Source organism: Pleurodeles waltl, chromosome 10 (assembly GCF_031143425.1).
Source record: "Pleurodeles waltl isolate 20211129_DDA chromosome 10, aPleWal1.hap1.20221129, whole genome shotgun sequence".
NCBI classification, from domain to species: Eukaryota; Metazoa; Chordata; class Amphibia; order Caudata; family Salamandridae; genus Pleurodeles; species Pleurodeles waltl.
In genome coordinates, this window is record NC_090449.1 from 283891362 (window position 1) to 283917025 (window position 25664).

General features: G+C 47.2%; 1 protein-coding gene across 1 annotated transcript in view; it reads right to left on the reverse strand.

Annotated features, from left to right (window-relative positions):
* The window catches only part of TEKT5 (tektin 5), a 727209-nt gene that overhangs the window by 672980 nt on the left and 28565 nt on the right, over nucleotides 1-25664 (reverse strand). Inside the window, exon 2 of the mRNA XM_069212313.1 lies at nucleotides 12545-12628. Coding sequence (XP_069068414.1) covers nucleotides 12545-12628 — 84 coding nt within the window. The remainder of the gene's footprint in view (nucleotides 1-12544; nucleotides 12629-25664) is intronic.

A 25664-nucleotide genomic window follows, 5' to 3' on the forward strand; every position in this document is an offset into this window, starting at 1 on the left:
AACTATTCACTCACTTACTCCCTGGCCTTCAATAGGAGAGGACCTACACTGCAAGTGCTGCTGTGACCTGTGTCTGGAAGCGACAATGGCTTATGTGTCTGGGGAAAGGGCCCCTGCCTTTACTGCGGAGGAGTTGGAAAAACTGGTCGATGGGGTCCTACCCCAGAACACATTACTCTACGGTCCTCCAGACAAACAGGTGAGTACACTGTTAGCATGATGCGTGGGCAATGCATGTTTGGAGTGGTGTGGATGTAAGCCACATGTTAGGGGGTGCTGAGGCGTCCTGGCCTGAGTGCTGCATGAGAGGTGGTCAGTATATGTGCGACAGGGCATGGGTGGGAACTGGTGGGCAATGGGTATGACGGTCTGGACGGGTGAGTAATTTCCTTTTCTGCTGTCTTTTCCCTCCAGGTCAGCGCACACCAGAAAAAGGGTATTTGGCGTGCCATCGCCATGGAGGTGCGGACCCTGGGAGTCTATCACAGGCGGAGCACCCACTGCCGCAATAGATGGGAGGACCTGCGCCGCTGGACCAAGAAAATGGCGGAGGCCCAGCTGGAGTTGGATGGGCGCTTGAGGGCATCACAGCAGCAACAAGGGGGTGAGTACGGATTCTGAAAGCTGACTTTGCGCGCTTTAGGAGGTAGCTGGGTGGGGGATGTGGGCTGAGGGTGCCCCTAGGCCAGGGCGATCATGGCAGGATAGGTCCCTTGTTGTGCAGGCTCTGGTGTAAGTGGGCATCTACTACTGGGCAGGGTCCTGTGGGTTTCAGGTGTGCAGATGCTGGCATTATGCATGGGCTGGTGACTGTCTCAGTAAATGGTTGGGCATGGTATAGTGCATAGGGCGCCTCCCTGGGTGTTGTGTACGCCAACGGTAGTGGTGTTCCTGGCATTGACCAAGTGTATCGTCTGTCCCTTCCAACCCCTTTTTGTTTTGTAGCCCTGTCCATGTGTGCAATAGCATCATTTGGCGGAGAAGAAGAGGCACCGGCGACGGAGGGAGCTGCATGCCACATGGGCTTGGAGGCCGAATCCACCTAGGGGGAAACCACCAGTTGGACGGAGGGTGAGGGGAGCTCCATGACGGGGACCACTGACAGTGACTCCTCCTCCGATGGAAGCTCCCTGGCGGTGGCAGACACCTCTGTGCCCACCCCAACAACAGGTACAGCCGCCACCCCCCTTGCCAGCAACGCCCTCCCAGCAGCCACTCAGCTTGTTTCCCGTGCCGGCTCACCCAGGAGGGTGGGCATCTCCTTAGTCCCAGTCAGCCCTGCTGCCCTCAGTGAGGAGGCTATTGACCTCCTGATATCCCTCACTTTTAGGTGCTTATGTTTGCCAGAGCTTCCCTTGTGTGTTGAGGTGTGTGCATGCTGGTCTGATGGTGTGCTTGGGATAGGCTGAGGTACAGGGGATGGGGGCTGGGTGGAGGAAGTTAGAGGGGGGAGGCTGGACACAGGGACAATGGCTGCCATCAGTGCTGAGGACAGAGTCTGAAAAGCTCGCTGTTGGGCTGCCTGGCCAGAATGAATGCCCTCCAGGTATGCATTGGTCTGTTGCAACTGCGTCTCTACACCCTGGATGGCATTCAAAATGGTAGAGTGCCCAACAGTGAGGGATCTGAGGAGGTCCCCCCCTCAAAATAAACCTTTGTAAACCTCGATGGCCTCCTCACTGAGGGAAACAGGGCTGACAGGGGCAGGGGCTGAGGTGCCTGGGGCGAAGGAGATGCCCCCCCTCCTGGGTGAGCGGCCACATGGCACACGCTGAGGGGCTGCAGGGAGGGCAGTGCTGGTAGGGGGGTGGTGGCTGAGAACCACCCCGCAAACGGTCCCTGAAATCCAGGACAAAGACAGAGAACAATGCCAAGCCCCCGCCAAGAAATGAGACCACCCTGAATGTCATCCTTCAGTCCCACTTTGTCACCCTGACCATCCTCAAACTGCCCCATCTCCACTTCCTATGCCCAATTGGGCAATGCACCTGTGAGACTAATAGACTGCACTCTGCCATGGACATTCCTCCACCATCCCCCCTCATCATTTGACAACCCCCTCCAATATTGAGCACTTCAATAAACACCCTTGAAGCACAAAACAATCTGGAGTCAATCTGTGATTTTGAAATAGTGTATTAGCAATTACAGTGACAAAATGCTCTTTCAATTGTAATGTCAACATACCTATGTCACACAGCTCTAGTCCATGAGGAAACAATGCAGATGTCACACAGTGGGACCCACATCTGTCAAAAGGTAAGGGAAAGTGACAACTCAGTGACCATACACTGGGTGAAAACGACAGACAGTAGAAAGATAGTAGTGTTAAAGTACATGTAGTAGGCAGGTCTGTACTCTTACCTGTGTCTCACTGGAAATATTGCAGGATCACTGAGTTCCTGTTGTCCATGTCCTCTTCTTCTGCTTCCTCGTCTTCACTGTCCACAGGCTCCACAGCTGCAACAACACCGCCATCTGGACCATCCTCCTGCAGAAAAGGCACCTGTCATCGCAAAGTTGTGAAGCATACAGCAGGCCACGATGATCTGGCACTCTTTCTTTGGTGAGTAGAATAGGGATCCACCTGTCATATGGAGGCACCTGAACCTGGCCTTCAGGAGCCCGAAGGTCCGTTCTATAATCCGCCGAGTTCACCCATGTGCCTCATTGTAGCGTTCCTCTGCCCTTGTCCTGGGATTCCTCACTGGGGTCAGTAGCCATGACAGGTTGGGGTAACCAGAGTCACCTGCAAATGGCGAGGGACAACTGTTAGACACACACTAACCTGTAGGGATATACCTAGACCAAGACAACCATTCCCACTGTCTTGCTTCCAGGTGCTCACCTAATAGCCATGCACGGTGCCTCTGGAATTGACCCATCACATAAGGGATGCTGCTATTCCGCAGGATGAAGGCGTCATGCACTGAGCCAGGGAACTTGGCATTCACATGGGAGATGTAGTGGTCTGCCAAACACACCATCTGCAGATTCATGGAATGATAACTCTTCCGGTTACTGTACACCTGTTCACTTCGGCGGGGGGGGGGGGCAAAGCCACATGTGTCTCATCAATGGCACCTATGATGTTGGGGATATGTCCCAGGACATAGAAATCACCTTTCACTGTAGGCAAATCCTCCACCTGAGGGAAAACGATGTAGCTCCGCATGTGTTTCAGCAGGGCAGACAACATTCTGGACAACACGTTGGAATACATAGGCTGGGACATCCCTGATGCTATGGCCACTTTTGTTTGAAATGACCCACTTGCAAGGAAATGGAGTATTGACAGCAACTGCACTTGAGGGGGGATTCCTGTAGGATGGCAGATAGCTGACATCAGGTCGGGCTCCAGCTGGGTACACAGTTCCTGGATTGTGGCACGGTCAAGCCTGTAGGTGATGATCACATGTCTTTCCTCCATTGTGGACAGCTCCACCAGCGGTCTGTACACCGGAGGATGCTGCCATCTCCTCACATGTCCCAGCGGACGGTGCCTATGAAGGACAACAGCGAGCACAGAGTCAACCAACTCAGAGGTACATACCCACAGCTTACACAGAACACGAATCATAATCCGAAAAGTGGCCTGTATGTGTGTTAAGGCTAGGCCTAGGTGTGTGTGACGCAGTTAAAAATTAAGCCATGTGGGCCCTTGAAATGGCGGCTTCCTGACCTCTAAAGTGGGACAATGGGATGTGAGGTAACTGTGCTGGCGTTGTACACCGTCGCGGTAGGCGGTCGAAGACCGCGGCGCAATGCTGCATTAGTTAACATTGGACCCTATGGGTCCCAGGAGCCAATGACGATGTACGCCGGTGGTGACGGTACGCACCGCCGCAGACATGACTGCCATTTTCTATCTATTCAATCACTCAATACCTGATCTTCGACAGGAAAGGACCTACACTCCGAGTGCTGCTGTGACCTTGGTCTGGAAGAGACAATGGCTCGAGTGTCTGGTGAAAGGGCCCCTGCCTTCACATCGGAGGAGTTGGAGAAACTCGAGGATGGGGTCCTCCCCCAGTACACGCTACTCTACGGTCTTCCAGACAAACAGGTAAGTACACTGGGAGCATGCTGTATGGGCTATGCCTGTGTGGAGTGGGGTGGATGAAAGATGGGGGGGGTAGATTGAGGCGTGCATGAAATGACGATGAATGCATGTGACACATTGCAAGGGTAGGGATGGGGGCCAAAGAGACTGTGACGGTGCTGTTGGTAATAAAATGTCTCTTCCCCCTGTACAATTCATGTAGGTCAGCGCACACCAGAAAAAAGATATTTGGCGTGCCATCGCCAAGGACGTCTGAACCCTGGGGGTCTACCACAGACGGAGCACCCACTGCTGGAAAAGATGGGAGGACATTCGCCGCTGGAGCAAGAAGACGGCGGAGGCTCAGCTGGGGATGGCCTCCCAACATGGGAGGGGTGCCCGTCGCACCATGACCTCCCTGATGTTCAGGATCCTGGCGGTGGCGTACCCGGAGTTGGACGGGGGCCTGGAGCCATCACAGCAGCCACAAGGGGTTGAGTACACTCTCATCCTGCTGATTTTTCACGCAGTGGAGGTGTCTGGGTGGGGGAGGTGGGCTGTGGGTTTCCCTAGGCCAGGGCGAGTTTAGTAGGCAAGGTCCCTCCGTAAGGCAGGCCATGTGGCACCCCACCCCAACTCTGTAGAGTGCCAAGTACACCTAATCATGCCCCTGTGTCATCCATGTGTGCAGATGTCGTCCATAGCCTTGTAGGCCATGTCCCAGGGATTGAACAGTGGAGGCCAAGAGCGCGGCATAGTGCAGGAGGCTTCTGTGTCTGTCATGTCCGCCAACAGTAGCGGTAATGCATGCACTCAACATGTTTTTCTTCTGTCACCCCCTCCTCTTTTTGTGGTCTCCCTGTTCTTGTGTGCATTAGCATCATCAGGCAGAGGAGCAGTGGCACCGGAGCAGGAGGGAGATGCATCCCACATGGCCCTGGAGGGCGACACTACAGAGTCGGATTTCACCAGTGGGACGGAGGGGAGGGGAGCTCCACGGCGGGGACAGGAGCTGACACCAGTGACACAGACTCGTCCTCTGATGGGAGCTCCCTTGTGGTGGCGGCAACATCTGTGCCCCCCGCATCTACAGGTACAGCCGCCACCCCCCTACCAGCACCGCCCCCCCAGCAGCCCCTCAGCCTTTGCCCTGTGCCCGCTCACCCAGGAGGGTGGGCATCACCTTCGCCCCAGGCACCTCAGCCCTTGCCCCAGTCACCCCTGCTGCCCTCAGTGAGGAGGCCATTGACCTCCTCAGGTCCCTCACTGTTGGGCAGCCTACCATTTTGAATGCCATCCAGGGTGTAGAAAGGCAGTTGCAACAAACAAATGCATTCCTGGAGGGCATTCATTCTGGTCAGGCGGCCCTTCAGCGAGCTTTTCAGACTCTGGCCTCAGCACTGATGGCAGCCATTGTCCCCATCTCTAGCATCCCCCTCCAACTTCCTCCAACCAGAGCCAATCCCCTGTACCACAGCCTATCCCAAGCACACCTTCAGACCAGCATGCACACACGTCAACACACAAGGGAAGCTCTGGCAAACATAAGCACCACACATCCCACAGGCACTCATGCAAGCATCACACACATGCAGACACACCAACATCCACTGCCTACACTGTGTCCCCCTCCTCCTCGTCTCCCTCCTCCCTCCCTGTTTCGTCTCCACTCACACCGGCATGCACTACATCTTCAGCCACTACGTCCATCACCAGCACACCCATCACCACACCCCGCTCACGTGCACTCACCACCTCCACTACTATTCACATATACCCTGTGTCCTCCCCCAGTGTGTCTGTGAGCCCACCTCCCAAACTACACAAACGCAGGCACACACCAACCCATCAGCCATCCACCTCACGACAGCCTCCAGCCGTGCACCGTCACCCAAAGTCAGCAAACGTACACCTCCTACAACCACTACCTCTTCCTCTACTCCCAAACCCTCTCCATCGACCCATCCCAGTGTGTCCAAAAAACGTTTCCTGGCCCCAGTGCTTGCATTCTTGTGTAGGACCTTGTGTGATAAATGTTTAGGGGTGTGTGGGTATGTGCAGTGGCCATGCATTTGTGAAGGGTGCCATGCTTTGTTGTTGCATACAGGGCTTGGTGTTGGGATGTGTGGTTTGTGATAGTGGGACATGTGTGAGGAGTTGGAGTGATGGCGGTGAGGGCGTGGGTGTGGGTATGTGACAACATGCAGGTAGGGTGGGGGATGAAGTATTTAAAGATTTGCCTTACCAGAGTCCATTCCTCCATCCCCGAGGCCCTCAGGAAGCAGTATAGCCAAGACCTGCTCCTCCCATGTTGTTAGTTCTGGGGGAGGAGGTAGGGGACCGCCGCCAGTCCTCTGAACTGCAATCTGGTGTCTTGAGAGCACGGAACGTATGTTACCCCGTAGGTCGTTCCACCTCTTCCTGATGTCATCACGTGTTCTTGGGTGCTGTCTGTAGGAAGTTGGCTCTGTATGTACTATTTCAAAGTAATAAATAGCATGCACAGAGTCCAAGGGTTCCCCTTAGAGGTAAGATAGTGGCAAAAAGAGATAATTCTAATGCTCTATTTTGTGGTAGTGTGGTCGAGCAGTAGGCTTATCAGAGGGTAGTGTTAAGCATTTGTTGTACACACACAGGCAATAAATGAGGAACACACACTCAAAGACAATTCCAAGCCAATAGGTTTTTATATAGAAAAATATATTTTCTTAGTTTATTTTAAGAACCACAGGTGCAAGATTTACAAACAATACTTTAAATGAAAGGTATTTCACTTAGGTACTTTAGGAACTTTGAATTATCACAATAGCATGTACAGTTTTGGCAAAAATGGCAGTAAGCTATTTTAAAAGTGGACACAGTGCAAAAATCAACAGTTCCCTGGGGGAGGTAAGTAAATGTCAAGTTCACAGGTAAGTAAAACACTTACAGGGTTCAAAGTTGGGTCCAGGTAGCCCACTGTTGAGGGTTCAAGGCAACCCCAAAGTTACCACACCAGCAGCTCAGGGCCGGTCAGTTGCAGAGGTGCCCAAAACACATAGGTTTCAATGGAAATAGGGGTGCCCCGGTTCCAGTCTGCCAGCAGGTAAGTACCCGCGACTTCGGAGGGAAGACCAGGGGGGTGTTGTAGGGCACTGGGGGGGACACAAGCAGGCACAGAAAGTACACCCTCAGCGGCACAGCGGCACAGGGGCAGCAGGGTGCAGAGTGCAAACAGGCGTCGGGTTTTCAATAGGGATCAATGGGGAGACCCGGGGGTCTCTTCAACGATGCAGGCAGGCACAGGGGGGGCTCCTCGGGGTAGCCACTACCTGGGCTAGGCAGAGGGTCGCCTGGGTGTCGCTCCTGCACTGGAATTCGGTTCCTTCAGGTCCTGGGAGCTGCAGGTGTAGTGGGGTTTCCAGGCGTCGGGCTCCTTGAAGCAGGCAGTCGCGGTCAGGGGAGCCTCTGGATTTCCTCTGCAGGCGTCGCTGTGGGGGCTCAGGGGGGTCAACTCTGGCTACTCACGGGCTCGCAGTCGCCGGGGAGTCCTCCCTGTAAAGTTAGTTTTCCGCAGGTCGAGCTGGGGGCGTCGGGTGCAGAGTGGAAAGTCTCACGCTTCCGGCCGCTGTTCTCGGGAGCTTCTATGGTCCTTTAGGTGCAGGGTAGTCCTCTGAGGCTTCAGAGGTCGCTGGACCCTGTTGGATGCGTCGCTGTTGCAGTTTTCTTCGAAGTAGGGAGACAGGCCGGTGGGGCTGGGGCCAAATCAGTTGTCGTCTCCGTCTTCACTGCAGGGCTTCAGGTCAGCAGTCCTTCTTCTTCTTTAGGTTGCAGGAATCTATCTTCCTCGGTTTTGGGAGCCCCTAAATACTCAATTTAGGGGTGTGTTTAGGTCTGGGAGGGCAGTAGCCAATGGCTACTTGCCCTGAGGGTGGCTACACCCTCTTTGTGCCTCCTCCCAGTGGGGAGGGGGGCACATCACTAATCCTATTGGGGGAATCCTCCATCTGCAAGATGGAGGATTTCTAAAAGTAAGAGTCACCTCAGCTCAAGACACCTTAGGGGCTGTCCTGACTGGGGAGTGACTCCTCCTTGTTTTTCTCATTATCTCCTCCAGCCTTGCCGCCATAAGTGGGGTCAGTGGCCGGAGGGGCGGGCATCTCCTCTAGCTGGGATGCCCTGTGGCACAGTAACAAAGGGGGTGAGCCTTTGAGGCTCACCACCAGGTGTTACAGTTCCTGCAGGAGGAGGTGAGAAGCACCTCCACCCAGTACAGGCTTTGTTCCTGGCCACAGAGTGACAAAGGCACTCTCCCCGTGTGGCCAGCAACATCTCTGGTGTGTGGCAGGCTGGCAAAAACTAGTCAGCCCACACTGGAGTCGGGTATGTTTTCAGGGGACATCTCTAAGATGCCCTTGGGTGTATTTTTACAATAAAGTTCACACTGGCATCAGTGTGCATTTATTTTGCTGAGAAGTTTGATACCAAACTTCACAGTTTTCAGTGTAGCCATTATGGTGCTGTGGAGTTCGTGTTTGACAGACTCCCACACCATATACTCTTATGGCTACCCTGCACTTACAATGTCTATGGTTTTGCTTAGACACTGTAGGGGCATAGTGCTCATGCACCTATGCCGTCACCTGTGGTATAGTGCACCCTTCCTTAGGGCTGTAAGGCCTGCGAGAGGGGTGACTTATCTATGCCATAGGCAGTGTGAGGTTGGCATGGCACCCTGAGGGGAGTGCCATGTCGACTTAGTCATTTTCTCCCCACCAGCACACACAAGCTGGCAAGCAGTGTGCATGTGCTGAGTGAGGGGTCCCCAGGATGGCATAAAACATGCTGCAGCCCTTAGAGACCTTTCCTGGCATCAGGACCCTGGGTACCAGGGGTACCAGTTACAAGGGGCTTACCTGGGTGCCAGGGTTGTGCCAATTGTGGAGACAAAGGTACAGTTTAGGGAAAGAACACTGGTGCTGGGGCCTGGTTAAGGAAAAGGCCCCCTCCAGAGCCAGTGGAGAGATACATCCACTACCTCTGTCCTTGGCAGGATGAAGCACTCTGGGCACAAAGCCCCCTCCAGAACCAGTGGAGAAAGACATCCACTACCTCTGTCCTTGGCAGGATGAAGCACTCCGGGCATAAAGCCCCCTCCAGAACCAGTGGAGACTGATCCACTTGAGAGACTGTGGCTTTGCATTCCCCAGGATAAAGCAGTGGGCAACCCACCCACTTGAGAGACTTGTGAAACTGTGGCTTTGCACTCCCCAGGATAAAGCAGTGGGCAATCAACCCACTGAAAAGACTTATGAGACTGTGACTTTGCACTCCCAATGATAAAGCAGCGGGCAACCCACCCACTGGAGAGACTTGTGAGACTGTGGCTTTGCACTCCCCAGGATAAAGCAGTGGGCAACCCACCCACTGAAGAGACTTGGGAGACTGTGGCTTTGCACTCCCCAGGATAAAGCAGTGGACAACCCACCCACTGAAAAGACTTGTGAGACTGTGGCTTTGCACTCCCCAGGATAAAGCAGTGGGCAACCCACCCACTGGAGAGACTTGTGAGACTGTGGCTTTGCACACCCCAGGATAAAGCAGTGGCCAACCCACCCACTGGAGAGACTTGTGAGACTGTGGCCTTGCACTCCCCAGGATAAAGCAGTGGGCAACGCACCCAATGAAAAGACTTGTGAGAATGTGGCTTTGCACTCCCCAGGATAAAGCAGTGGGCAACCCACCCACTGGAGAGACTTGTGAGACAGTGGCTTTGCACTCCCCAGGATAAAGCAGTGGGCAACCCACCCACTGAAAAGACTTGTGAGACTGTGGCTTTGCACTGCCCAGGATTAAGCAGTGGGGAACCCACCCACTGAAAAGACTTGTGAGACTGTGGCTTTGCACTCCCCAGGATACAGCAGTGAGCATGGAGCCCCCTTGTGGATCTGGCGTCGTGCACTCATCCGGCTGAGGTGCCCCTCCTTCCCTTCCCTTCCCCCTGAGGTGCCTGTTGTATTTTTATCTGATGCCCCTGCAGTGTTCTCTTTGTTTTGATCGGGTATTGAATGTGGGCCTCGCCCATGCATTTTGGGCCCAGTGGTCCACTGACTTTTACGGTGCAATATCTGGACTTGTATTCTTGGTGTATATATTTGTTTGTAGTGTATATATATTTTTTAGTACTGGATTTTAATAGATTACAAACGTTCAAATCATTTCCTTTTGTCTTTGCATTTATCCGAGGGGGTTTGGGGGCGTAACTGTAATGTATCAATATGTATTAGTGTGTGTGTTGTAGTGGGTGAGGGTGGGGGTGTGGGTGGAGGTGTTGCGTGTGTGTGTCACTCTTTCTTCCCTCCCCCCTCCCCTGTGTCGTAGGTGCAGTGCTCACCGTGGTCGTCGCTGCCGGCGTTCGTGCTCCTGGTAGAGGAGCAGGAAGACAAATGCAGGGAGAATCTGGAGTTCCGGTTCCATGGCGTAATGGTTCCTCGTGGGGTGTGTAGAGGTGAGAGTTTTCCCTTCCAATTCCGGTTTCCGCCGTGTTTTTGTTCGCGGTGAATCTGCCCCAGAAAAGGTGGCGGATTGGCCTGTTGTAATACTGTGGGTGGTACATTGTCTTCCGCCTGTCTGTTAGCAGTTACCGCTGCGGTGTTTGTTTGTACAGCCATGGCGGTCGGAGTGTTAAAGTGGCTGTAGAAGTTGGCGGTTTCCGCCACGGTCGTGATTTTTTTTTTTTTTACCGCCGGCCTGTTGGCGGTTTTACTGCCGCTTTAACACTGACCTCCAGGGTTATAATGACCACCTATGTAAATGCCAATGAAAACCAAACCTCAAGCAGCAATGTTTATAATTGTCTCACTCATGAATCTCAATCACCCTTAACTCTGACAACCATGGTACTACCAAGTCTTGATCTGCAGACAGCACTCTTCTCTGCCAAATTCACCACCTCTGACCTATAAACAGAGCTACCTCTGGACTCCTTCTTTTGCTTATCAGATCCAAATGCAACAAGGCTTCCTTCAACACTGCCCGCTTCCTCCTCTCTCTCTCTTCCTCTCTGAAGTTCATTAACATAACTGAAATATGAATCAATACCTCCGCAAATGCCTGCAGCTCTCCACAGGATTATGCCACCCTCTCTACACTCCAATGCCTGTCCTTGGTGCAAAGAAAATGACTTAATCACCTACCTCCACTGATGCTACCCTCGACATACACCTCTGCAATTGCCCAAAATTGTAATTCATCCACAAAGTTAAAAATAGTTAATGTGCACTGCAATAATCACCTAACACCAAAATTCTCATTTTTTAAATCCACCTTAATATCCACCCACATCAAATTATGGTCCTAACCCCAGCACTGCTTCACTACAATAAAACCCTTGTCCTCAGATGCCAATATTTTATTTTCTATCACCTCACTACTGAAATAGCGTCTTTTGACAACATGAGGGCATACACCACCAAGCCCATCTGCAAAACAAACATCTTTCTCCTTCTAGACATACAATAGCTTCTTTCCAAATCACGCTCAGCAACACTTACACCACTGCAACCTTATGTATACAGACTAATGAAAATGACTGTGTTCACAGTCATTTTATTCCCAACTCATTTACTTTTATGGTTTATATCGCCACTTTTCATAAAAGGTCTTTATTATGGGGTGGCCTGGATAATTTCAATGTGGTATGTTTGCACCCCGAATAACTGATACCTTGTGTAATTTAATTACCGGGTGCAGAATGTTAGCAACATTAAGGCCCTAATTTTAATCCTGGCGGTCGGTGACCGCCAGGGTTAAAGTGGCAGAAGTACCGCCAAGAGGCTGGCGGTACTTGGGATTTCGACTCCCCTTACCTCCCGCTTGTCCGTGGCGGTAAACACCGCCATGGAAAGGCTGGCGGTAAGGGGTCTCGGGGGGCCCCTGCACTGCTCATGCACTTGGCATGGGCAGTGCAGGGGCCCCCAGGCACAGCCCATCGCGATTTCCACTGTCTGCTTGGCAGACAGTGGAAAGAGCGACGGGCGCTACTGCATCCGCCGCACTGCCACTTGCTCCATTAGGAGCCAGCTGCAATGTTACGGCCCAGCGGGGGTGTCCAAATGCTGCTGGCGGGTTCCTGGCCACATAGGCGGCCGACTGTCAGTCCAATATTGCCTCGGCCGACCGTCAATGTTGAAATGAGGGCCTATGTGTTTAACCTGAGGAAGGGGGATTCCTGCAGAAATTGGCAATATCACATTCATTTATCATGTTTGTACCCCTTTCTGGATACTTTTTCACAGACAAAGGCTACATAGTTCTCAATGGCAAAATGTGTCAAAGGAAAGCTCTGAGGATTTGGTACTACCCCCATTTCACCAAAGTCAAGATTATCAGGGACCTCATCCTGAGAGCCTAATTTATAATGTGCTGTTTTCCATGTAACCTATGAGTGACATTTTTTGGATGGAAATATAGTCAAATACAGTTTGTTTTATTTACCAAATATCTGAATAAATCATACTCTACCTCAAGAAGTTTTATTTCCACCATGTCGTGCACTAAATCAATACCCATTCGCTTCTCACGATGAAACAGACATTCTTGTGCTATCTGAAAAAGACAAAACATGGATATTTTCTCAGAAACGTCATTTGTGTGATTTTCCTGCCTTCCCTGTACTACTTTATGTATATAGTTCTGAGTGACAAAAACTGAAATAAAATGAATGACTTTAAAAAAGGTTGGATGATGATGATAATAATAATAAAATGGTAATAATAGGAATGATAATAATAACAATAATAATAATAATAATAAAAGTAATAATGATAATAATAATTTACGTTTAAGGAAAGTATTGGAAGATTTAAACAAAATGTTGGATGAATGTGTTGCACAAATGGAAAGATGGTAGGCTTTCTCCTCCTCCGTGCCTAAAAATCACACATTGTAAGCAAGCACATTTCATTGATTGCTAAACCTCATGATACATCTAAAATGTTGATGCCAAAGTAAACATTTCATGAATTCATGTCTGCGGGATAATTCCTACAAGCAACCCATCAATTTGCCTGGGTAAAACATGTATATGTGGAAACAACTGTATATACTGTGTAATGAGACAGTCATAAGTCTGTGATATGTTTGAAAACCCATTGCAGATAAGTATTTAAGCAAATCAAGATTTTGTTCCCAACCCACAACAGACTAGTATTGAAGCAAGGTCCTGGAACCTTGTTTCCTCACGATGCAAGGAAGTGGTTAAATGGCCGGTGGAAGACTGTACTGAAGAAAGGGATAGGTGTCAGATAAAAGCAGAGAGGGAGCAGAGGAAACATCAATAAGAGAACTGTTGTGAACAGTGATAGTGAGGGCTCTAAGGATAGCCAATGCTCAGTGTTGGGGAACATGAAGCATTGATCTCTTTGATGAACTTGGACAACGAATCTAAACGGGATAACTGGGTGGTGGAGTGATATGAAATTCAATGAAGGCTCAACTAACTGAATGGTTGATGAAGATATGCCCTCCTCTGTTTTAGCCCTCCCACAGAGCTGACTTTGAGAAAATGAATGTTGCAAATAGAGCATTATGATATTGGTGGACATCCTTTACTAAAGTGGAGTTTTGAGAAAGCATCAGCAGTGGGTAGAATAGTTCCCTAATGATATTGAGCAATTACTACTATTACTTTGTTTGAGGTGATAACAGTTGTGTGGTGGTGATCCAATGGGTATATCTGTGAGATCCTATGGTAATTCAGTGCTTTATCGTAGCTATGATTGTTCTAAAGTTTGGACGGCAGTGCACTGGGAGCTGGAAGTTCTAGGCCCATCTCATAATGGAATGGGGTAGGCATGGTTTTGGCTGTTTAGTATCAGTGTTCTTAATTATAAATAGGTCACATAGGTCAATCATGCAAGGTCCTGCAAAGGGTGACATCCATGACCCTTAGTTTCCTTATGGCAGTTAGAAAGAACACATTGCAGCCTATGTCCTGGAACGTCTTCGAAATGTCTAATACGATAATTTGGGGGATCAAATTTCATATGTTACAGAGGCATAGCACTGTTTTATTATTGTTGCCAGAAATGCATGTGACTAGTTATAGATGCCAATATGAGCACTCTGCATTCTAAAGGGTTGAAGAGCACCATGGACGCAAGGGCATTGTTGTCTGGTGGAGTGAGGCTCACAGGTCTGAACGAAAATGTTCCTATTACTCTCTGGAGGCTAGATTATTTTTACGCCCTTCTCTCTATATTCAAGGATATATTACTCCTGAGAAGAGGCATTTTGCCCCCCCCCCCGACAGTGGGGACAATGCTGAAATCCACATAATGCCAAAAGCATTATGGGAGCTTGATACTTGAGAGCTGCATATCCCAGCAATAATGGCCTCACTATCTGACATCCCTGATAATGAGAATGAAAATTTAAGATCAGTTAGCTCAACCATGACATTATACAGACATATAAAGTGGTAATCAGGGGACAGGCCATATTAAAGAAGCAGGAGTGAGAAAGGTTAGCTCCTCAACCACAGTAATAAATGGGATAACAGTATCAAATAGGTCCACAATATTAAAAACAGAGAGGGGGACACTTCCATGGTAGTTAAGGAAATGGAGGACAGTTGTGCTGAATTATTTTAAATGTTATTTGAGCCAGGCTGTCTTTTTTATTTCCATTATTCTTTACTGATTTTCAAATACCATTTTATACATGACTTTATGCAACTTATTGTTCTTTCTTCCTCTTGTTGTGGGGGTTATACATTCACAAGTGTCACAAGCTTTTACAGAAGAGGAAGTTCTTTAGATAGCAAAACAAAAACAAAAATGAAACTAACTTTTAATTGATTTATTATTATTATTAATAAATCGTCAGGCGTTGCATATGATCGTTTGAATGCCCCAAGGAAGAGTTTGTATATTTTCTCTGAGGTGTCCCTGTATGTGCTCCTACATGTATGCATTCTGTTACAGAAATAAACATATTGGCAGTCTTAGATATGTATGCTTAATCTCACCTGTGTGTCCCACTTTTAGACTACTACAAGCAGTGTGTTTTGCCTATGTTGCAATTAATGGGACAGTTGGATCATCCCACATGGACCTTCTCAGTTCAACTGTGTAGTCCTAACAAAATAACTATCTTTTTGTTCAGTAAGGGGGGCACTCTTCAGTTTTTGATTCAACTGCTCTTAGAATTGTAACCCAATTTAGAATTGTAACCTGTGCATTTAATGTTTTCCAGTTTCCCTTTGACTCAATATTTTAATTGGGCTGTCAGTTTTGGATATGGTCTATTTTTCTAGATCTGTCAGCCATACTTTTACTCAAGGAGCTATGAGGGTCTTCCATGTCATGGCAAGTCCCCTTTTTCCCAGTACAGGACTCAGATCAATAAACCTATTGGTGTATTTTGATACCTTAGTCATGTGTTTTTGTCTGCATAGCAAGCTAAAGGAATGTCTTTATTCTGCTTTTCTGTAATTTTGGAGAATTATTTTGTTGCCTCCTCCCTGTGTGGTATAATTTCAGGGCATTCCCACACCGTTTGGCAGAAATCCGCATTCACTGACTTACATCTGAGACAACCTTTGTTTGCTGTTTCAAACATAAGGCCAATATGCTCAGGAGAGAGATATGTTTTATGTAGATAGTCAAATTGTGTATTTCTGTCATGTGTTTCCGGATACTGTATTTGTGAATTTTAAAGATTGTGCACATTATTTATCTGGTATTTCTGTGGTCGGAGTAGCCTCCCACTTCATTTTTACAAGTATAAAGGTCAGACTACAATGAATAATGAAGTTCTCCCTCTTTTACCATGCCCATATGGTAATAATACCTGCATGCAGTCATCTTTCAGCAGTTAGGCCCAGTCACACGCCCAGGTCAGCATTGCAACCCTAGTGAGCTCATTGTATATTAGGAATTAGCAGCCAGCATTGCCAAAGAATTGGAAGTCCAACCCCAGCTACTCTGTTGAAGTCCGCCACTGCCCATGGGCATTTGTCCCTTGTGAACTTGGGGAGGCATGAAGTGACAACTTCACAGTGTAAAGGACACTGATGTTCAATCTCTTTATACTTCTCTGCCAGTCGTGTTTAGCCACTGAGTTGAGACTGTCTCAGCAAGATATTAAGGTGGAACAGTTTGTCACTGTACTGGAAAGGCCCAAGCTACAACCTACTGACAGAGCTTAGCACACCCAGGACTTGGAGGTGGATGAGAGCACAGTAGCAAATTTGTATTAAAGGTTAGGAAGGTCCCTGGTCCCAATAACCTACTGCCACTATTTTTTCTGCAAGCTATCTAGTAAAATAACTGACCAAATTTTCAACCTGTACACAGAGGCCAGAGACGAGCAATAGGCTTATGTATTGCTACAACAGTGCTAATACTAAAACCTGCCCAGGGAAAACTGCATCTCCTTTAGCTCAATCTCAATAATAAATCCAGAACCCAAGTACTAAAATCAATGTGTGTACTGGATCTCTGATCCACTTTGAAATTCCGGTTTTATGCCAGCCAGGGATACGAGATTCAATCTTAGATGACTGTATACCACCGGTGTAGGTTGCCCGAATTCTCCTGCTATTACATACAGAAAAAGCCTTTGACTCTGTGGAGTCACAATTTATGATTACAGTCCTCAAAAGAATGGGATTCAGCTCAGTATTTCTTTTGGTCGATTAAATAATTATAAATGTGTTACAACCAGCATTTGGATCAGTGGGATCTTGTTGCCTCTCTCTGCTCGGAAAAAGGCATCTTTTAAAGGTGCTCCATGCCCCTTTTTCAAGCACTTTTGCTAAAGTCACTGACATGCTGGATCAGGTGGTATGATCTGGTAGGGTTGGGTAGTGCTTGCACACCAGAATATCTCTTTATGCATCTGATGTGCTACTGCATCTGATGCATAAAACTCATGTTAAACATAAGAATGATTCATCACTTAGACATAACTGCAAAATACGAGCTCTTCACACCTCATTTAAGCAAACATAAGAAAAATCAGTTCCATTACAGTTAATCAATGCAATTTAATCAAACATGCAAAAATACAAATGCATAACTCATTAATATTGATATTTCATTAGTATGAGCAATACATTTTACTTTGAATGAAAACTTTGTCAGTACATTTCAGTAAATGTGACAGAGGCGTGCAATTGCTACCTTTCTGCACGTACCTTTAAACTCATAAATCACGTATTAAACATTAAAAATAGACATTCGTTTGATACTAGCAATTAGTCTACAGTCTAAATTATACTTTAAAGTCATGTTTATTCCACTAACGTATTGTTATTAAGGAAGGCACAATTGTGATCACCAAGAAATAAAAACATAGGCACATTTAATATAGGTGTCAGGGCAGCATTCAACGCTAGGCTGTCAAACATGAGACATAAATCGTCACCTGCTGACTTCTGGGTCACTAGAAGCATTACTAAAATTTACACTCCGACAGTTTCTCTTTTGACGGCAATCTATGCTATCACAAAAAGGACACACTTTCAAGTCAATGAGACAACTCAAAAGTTTGATGTATTTTTTCAGTAATGTGTGCTGTAATCCTCTAATTTTTTGAGGTTACAATAATATAGGCTTCTCCCAGTCTCCATTTCTATTGCTTCTCTCCTCTATCTATTCTTAGCTCTTTTCTTTTTTCACATTTTGTATACTTTGTATAATTCAAATGCAACTAAGGCACGCAAGGCCACAATCAACAGAGATTTCCAGGTCATTCCCACTACTCCCTTTCCCAAGTTTCCAAACCATATTTCCAGTGGTTGAACAACCATTTCCTATTGCTTCTCATGCACTGGTGGCAGTCAGTTCTTTCAGGTCGTTTTACAGGTTAGTGATGTTTAAGATAAACTTTCTTATCTTATTACTATTATCCAGTATTTATGTGCAACATTGTTGCACATGTAAAACTTTAAAAACTACAAACTCTGCCCTCCTTTGCAAACAAAATGTCTAATGCAAGAGGATTTTACAAAACCATTGATTGCATATCAAGCATCTCTGTGTTCACAAATAACATGGCACCTGCTGTGTCAGTAAATAATTTATTGACTACAGTTGACAACTTCCTAATCTCGGCATCATTCAGGATCTCTCCATCTGAAGGGATGATGGCACCAAAAGTATCTCCTGTAACCTCTGCTGCACTAGCTCCTCTTCTAACTCTGGATTTCAGTTTCTCTATCCAGACTGAGTTGTCCAATTGTCCACATGATACATTTTTGGAAATACAGCTCCCAGGTAATATGTACCATACCAGCTTTTCACCAGTTTGTAATAGGCATTTTTCCAACAAATGAAATAATCACCTGGCACAGCGTGATCCAGTTTATTCAACTTAAAGATCCAAACACACCTAAACAAAATTACATGTCAACATTCACTAATATTTACAAAATGTGTGTCTGCCTTTGACTTAGGTCTATATATACATAATTGTCTTACGTGTTTCCAGTCTAAAGCTAAGTATCCTTGGTTACTGCTACATGAAGCATGTGCAGGGTCTTTTGGTAGACTTGTAAAACTAAACCTTTTTCTATCTTGCCTTTCATTGCTTTCCTTCTGCCATATACTTGTCCAATACACTCCTTATCAACTGATGTAAGAATGTAGGTTAAATTGTTGTTGTGTGCATATGCAATTCCAAACGTCAGGGTTGGTTCAAAGAAACCTCCCACAATGTCAATGGTTTTAGCTTCAGCCACACTACTCAGGTGCTGATTATTAGGCATAAAAGAAAACACTAGGTCATAATTGGAATACAAGTATTGGATATACTCTTTGTCATACAACCATGTTAGTAACAGACTACATGACATTCCATATGTTAATGGCAAGCTGTGATAAATGATTCCTTCTGGAACTGATGAATGGATCTGGGTGAAAACATAACAATCACGCACTTCCATAGTTTCAATATACTCAGACAACAACTTATAATACTCATTAGATGTTAATTCTATGTAAGGGCCAGAGGTGAGGATTATGCCTTTTTTCTTCACCACTTTATTTTAAAAGCAGCCAGTGTAAAAAATACATTTCCCATGAACAGTGAGGAAATCAGAAATTGACAAAGGAATGACAAGATCCAACAGCCATCCATCAACTCTATTGCAACGTCCTCTTTCTTCACTGCTCCTGCAGCCGAGATACGTCCTCTGGCCCTAGGCTGTCTTTTTCTTTATATATGCTCATTTATATTATCAACAACTTGTGTAGCTTGTTTTATTTTTGCTTAACCTCTTTCTTTCCATGTGTGGTCGCAGTAACGTTTGTTGCTCCTCCACGGTCTTGAAGCAACCGCAGGGCGTTGCGGTATCAAGGGCGAGTGCAGTGTGGTCCTCTGACCACTAGAGGGCACCGCAGCCCTAGCGTGATGCACAAGGCTTTTCTGCTCCCAACTGGCACGCTGCCTGAAACTGACACCGTCATATGGGCAGAGTGACCGGCTGAGCACCAGAATCTGTGCCCCAACCCATGAAGCAAAAATTAATGTGTTATGCAGAATTATGTGATAAACTCCTCTCAGGGAGGGAGGACCCTCAGGGAATAATGCCCCCATACCTCCAGGGCAACCGGCCCGATTTTCACCACTCCCTAAATGTAAGAGGGGCCACAACCCAGGCGTCGACTTGGACACCTTTGACAGACTGAAGCAGGCCTTCCTGGCCCAGGAGCATGACCCACCAATCCTGGGACCCTCAGGGTTAACCCCAGTACCCCCCCCTTCCAGGCCCAACCCCTTCCTGACTCTGATTCCCAGTGAGTCTCAGACGAGAACCAGGACGAGGGATCCCGCTCATTGTGCCACTGTTCCGAAGTGCAGGAGATAGCTCAAGAAGTTGCCCCTTAAGGGGCATCCAATCTGCTCGAATCCAAGCTGTTAATCCACCCCAGATCAGAGAAGTGGTCCCCGATAACGTGGCAGCATACATAGCGGCCTGGCTTCATAAGCTACTTGACAAGGAAGTCCAGAGCCGCCTACGTGCTAAATGCCCCCCCATCTTTAAGTGATAACGTAGCCGTGACTCCTGAAATAGATGACCGCATGGTGACATTTTTAGGGAAATTTATACGAGATTCCAAGAAAGGGATAGACAGGTCCTGGTGTGCCTGCCTGGACAAGTTACTGAACATTTCTGGTCCCATAACTCACATTTTGGACATGGAGGAGGACGCAAAAGCTTCAGGCACCCTGATTTCACCAGAGATGCTCTCTGGTTGGGTTCAAAGAGCGATTATTTTTCTGGAGATCGCGAACTGCCCTATCTCGACAGAAAGGAGTCATTCACTTCTCATCAAGACAGACCCCAAACTTGTGGATCTCGCTACCTCAAATGCAGGCCCAGTGGCTCAAGGGAGTCTGTCTGGGGACCCTTTTGTTTGGGAGTTGGGCAAGTTCGTCCAGACCTTCAACTCGCTGGACAAGGCTCAAACTTCAATCAAAAGAATCTTCACCCCAGGGTATTCACCAGGGCTGGTTGTGGCAGGGGGCGCTCGACTGGCTGCGCACAACATCCAGCCACTGGCAGAGGCCAAGGCCTCAAATGAGGGCAGTACCAAGACACCTCCAAGTTTGGTCCCTTCTACCCCACCAGACCCCATCCCAAGTTCAGGGGGGCGAGAGGAGCCCTAGAAGTGGAGGCTCCTAAGGCACCTCCCAATGTAATTGTCCACTGTTTCTCTTTACACTCTCTGTGGGCAGGCTTCAACATTTCCTCTTCAATTGAGCGGTCCTCACCTCTGACGCTTGGGTGCTCCAAACCATCCAAGGGTTCCATATAGAAATTTTAGGCTCACCACGTTCAAATGCAACCTCCCAGACCCATGGTATTTTCCGCCTCGAACAAACAGCTTGTGGTTTTAGAGATATCTTAGTTGCTTCGAAAAGAGGCATTCACAAGAACATCTCGCCACCCAGGGGGCTTCCTTAGCAACCTTATCCTAGTGGGAAAAAGATGGGGGACATCACCCGGTCATCATTTTAAGAGATTTCAACAAGTGGCTGGTCTTCTGCCAGTTCAGAATGGAGGGCATCCACCTACTACAGGACAGTCTCCGATCTATTGACTGGATGGTGCATTTCTATCTCAAGCATGCATAGCTAACAGTTCTGATATTTCCTCCCCACTGGCAATTCCTCCAGTACCAATGGCAGGGGCAAACGTTCGAGTTAACAACTCTCTCGTCCGGACTCTCGTTCACCCCATGGTGTTTAACCAAAGTCATGCACAGAGTAGTCAAGGTACTCAAGGTGCGGGAAATCCCCTTGATCATTTACTTAAAAAATCGCCTCCAGCCCTGTTATCGCACCTTCAGATAGTGGTCTCCATGCTAGAATCCCTTTGATTCAATATCAATGGATTAAAATCTGTCCTCGAGCCCACCCAGAATCTGACATTTCTAGGCTTTGCAGTGGATTCAGTACAGGCCACCCTCAGCCTTCCTCCCAGGAAGATAAACAAGATCAGACACAAGCTGCATCACCTGCTGGACAAGTTGTCAGCTTCTCTCCACTAGACTGCAAAAGTCGTAGGCCTTTTGTCTTCCCCATCCAGGCCATATTCCCAGGTCCCCTCCATTATCAGGCCTCCCAACATCTCAAAGCTGCTCATCTCCGAAGATGCCTTATGTACTCTCAAGTAGTCCTGCTGTCAGACGAAGTGAGTGAAGAGATCCAGTGGTGGCTCGACCACACGGAGGCCTGGAATGTCTAGGAAAACTTTGGTTCTCTTCCTGACCTAATAATAGAATTCGATGCCAGTGGCTCTGGATGGGTGCTTTTCCACAGGAGGTCAGTGGTCCGCTCAAAAAAATTAATTACACATCAACTGCCTCGAGCTGCTGGCGGGATCTTTTGCAGTCAAATGTTGAACCAAAGATCAAGCCAAATGCTTTGTCCTTCTCACGATGCACAATGTAGAGGCCATGAGATATATAAATCACTTAGGGAGCACTCGCACCAACACCCTTTCAGATCTAGGCAGGTCGTTCTGGGATTACTGTCTGTCCCATCAAATTTCAGTGACAGCAGACCATCTTCCGGGAGTAGCTAACCAAGTAAAGGACTGGCATTCCTGACATTTGAGGGATACCAGCCACTGGCAACTGAAGCCCCTCTTTTTCCAGGCCCTTCAGTGACGCTGGGGCCCATTTTCAATCAACCTATTTGCGTTGTGTATGGACCATCATCTCCCCAGGTACTTCAGTTGGAGAGCAGGCCCAGGGGCGATGGGCACAGACACGTCCCTTCAGAGCTGGAGCTCGGAACGGGGGTATACATTTCCCCCATTTGCCATGATCATGGCTCTCCTGTCAGCAAAGGTGAGCAGACAACAAGTGGAGCTGGCATTGATAACTCTGGTTTGAAGATCTCAAGTGTGGTTTCCAGTTCTTCTGGAACTTTCATGGGATTCTCAAATCCTTCTACCCCACCTTCAGAATCTTCTCACAAGTCCCGACAGAACTCCTCATTCCTTAGTGGTGGAGAGGTATCTGTCGCTTATGGCTTGGAGGATTACAGGCAACAATGGTAATTTCCCAGGAATTTCGGTACAAGCTGTGACTTTCCTCTTCAATGTATGGGCAGACAGCACCATTTAGCGATAAAGGTAGACTTGGTCTCGATGGCTGGGCTGGTGTCATCGACGACACTTGGATCCGGTGGGCACACAGGTCGTGCACATCCTGAACTTCTTAGCCTCTCTGGCCACCGGGGGCTTGCCTTACTGGTCAATCAACATGTTCAGGTCTGTGATTTCCGCAAGGCATTCTTCACTGGGCGATCACCCATTGGGGGAATACCCATTGGTGAGAAAATTGATGAGAAGTAACTGTTTATCTCTGCAACCAGAACCTCAGCACTCTGCATTGTGTGAGGTCAATCCGGTCCTTAATCTTTTCCTTTCTTGGCCAGCAAACAAATATCTTTCACGCAAGGATCATTCAGCCAAACTATCCACATTATTGTGTCTCATCTCCTGCAGACAGGTATTGGATGTTAGGGCTCTCGACATCTCTGTTAGAGTGTGCACCCCAGACGGGGTCACATTCCAAATTACAAGAAGGACAAAGTGCAATTCACTAGTGGTATCCTATCCGTGATTTCCAGATTCGTCTAGGTTATGTGTGCTCAGCTGCATTAAATGTTATGAGGCCATGACGGCAGAGCACCGACCTCATGGAGAAAGACAGTTGTTAATTGCCCTCAAGAAACCCCTTTAGGGCTGTATCTTCCCCAACCATCGCCAGATGGGTTCGTTGGGCATTGCAAGAGGCTGGTATTGATACCAAAATCTTCGGCGCTCATTCAGTCAGGAGTCCTGGCTTCCAAAGCATTCTCCCTTGAAACTTGAGTAGAGGACACCCTCAGTGCAGCAGACTGATCCTTGGACTCCACGTTTTAGAGATTTTATTAGCCGATCCTCAATATGGCTTTACCTCAAAGTGGGCAAGCTTTAAACTGACATAATCCTCACCTCCAGTACTGACAGAATGAAAACGTTCCTACCTATTGTAACGGAAAGTTTAAATTCTATTAAGGACACGGAGGCGAGGATTAACCCTCCCACTCTGACAAGCTTTATCCCACCCGGGAATTTGTCTGCGCAATGATAAGAATGTCTACTGTTTAATGTTGAAATCACATTTTGGTGGCTCAATGCGGGGAGTTTTACTGTTGAGCATGTATATAGAACACATTGTTTGCATACTGTGGTAGGAATACCTTGTTATGCTGTATCCTCATTAGGGATGGGACCTGATATGTGTGTGTTTCATTTTCCTGAGGGAGGTGACAGGTGGCTTTCGGATGCACAAAAAAAGAGGATGTGGCAACAGTGTTGATGGACTATATGTGCCTCACGGACTGCAGATCGGCTGTTGCATCTTGTTATACCTTTGCCAATTTCTGATTTCCCCACTGTTCATGGGAAATGTAATTTTTACACTGGCTGAAGTTAAAATAAAATGGTGAAGAAAAAAGTCATAATCCTTGACTCCGTATCCTTAATAGAAATGAAACTTTCTGCCACGATAGCTCGGAAATGTTTCAATCTACTTTAGAACCATCACTGTGCACCAATCTCTCATACTCAAATAGGGGATCAAGTTCTGCAATTGAATCTTCTAGCATTGGTGTAATTCTGCTCTCAATCTCCTCTTTCACTGGCAGACTCAATTAAACTATCAATAAAATGCTCACAACCACACACACTGTTGTTAATCCTACACATACATACTTGCGTTTAACCATTTTACCGTGATCGATTTTCTTGACTTGTGTAGACTGAGACCAAAATATATTGAATTAAAAAAACAAAATTAATTAATTTACAATGTCTTTTCTTTTCTTAATGTGAGCAAAGCAAAAAATCAAAATTGATCTTCTAAAAAATCATTACACTCATTTACAAAGTTCTTGAACTTCAAGAGAGCTCTTCAAGTTTTTTCTCTAATTGCAAATGTTCATAAATCACTACTAAAATTTTCAAATGAATAATGAACCATCTGATAATCACTTACGAGTACTTACAGCAAATAATGTCTCTGTTCATGCTCCACCTCCTCCTTGTGGTCATTTACATTTTCAACAGGAATTGGTAAGAACGTTGCCACATTTAAGATATTACATCTTCTGATGTTGACATCGGGAGACCCTAAGATGACCTGCTCATAGCGAGCTGTCAGGTACTGGGTCTTCGTTCGGGTCAAAAGAACTTTGACATAATGGGGCACAAAAAAATGTAGGGGATGGCCCATAACGATACATTCACACTGTCCTATGCTGACACTCATTGCAGCCACTACTTTTAAACAACCGGGCAATGCATCAGCTACAGGATCAAGTGTGGCAAAAAATAGGCCACAGGCATGTTAGCACTTCCGTGTAACTGTGTTAAAACAGAGAGCACCCAATCATCTCTTTTGAAGGAAAACAAAGAAAAACATTGCTGGGGCTCTGCACAGGCGTCCTCTCAGCTTATAGGAGGCACGCATGCATATGCCATCAAATGATATTGGATCAGACACATCCTTGTGTGTCAGCCTCTATAAAGGCTTGGGTAAAAGGGAGAAATTTGGAATCCACTGTTGGCAGTAACCAACCATTCCAAAAAACATTCTCTCTGCGTTAATTGTGGGACCATTTGCATTGTTGCTAAAATTCTCTGTTGGGAACCTTCCTTGCACCTTTCTCTGTGTGGTGACCCGAGTATTTATACTTACTTTTGACAATACTGCAACTTTGCTGGGGAAACTGTATGCCCATTTTTTACTAGATGATTTAACAGGGCAATTGTATCTGTCCTACAGACTTCATCAGATCAACAATGTATTGTGCCAACACTGATTGAAAGTGAATTTTGAGGGATTCCAAATTCTTTTTAAAAACCTGATTAAAAATTGATGGTGACTCCGTATACCCTTGAGGCGTACAACACTGTGAGAAAAAACTGCTCCGAATTTAAAGGCGAAGAGAAACTGACTCTCCTCATGCAGGGGAATCGTAAAAAAATGCTTGCCACAAATCAATAACGGTGAACCATTCAGCTTCACAATGGATCTAAAACAAAATCACTGCAGGATTCCGTTCCGCTGAACAA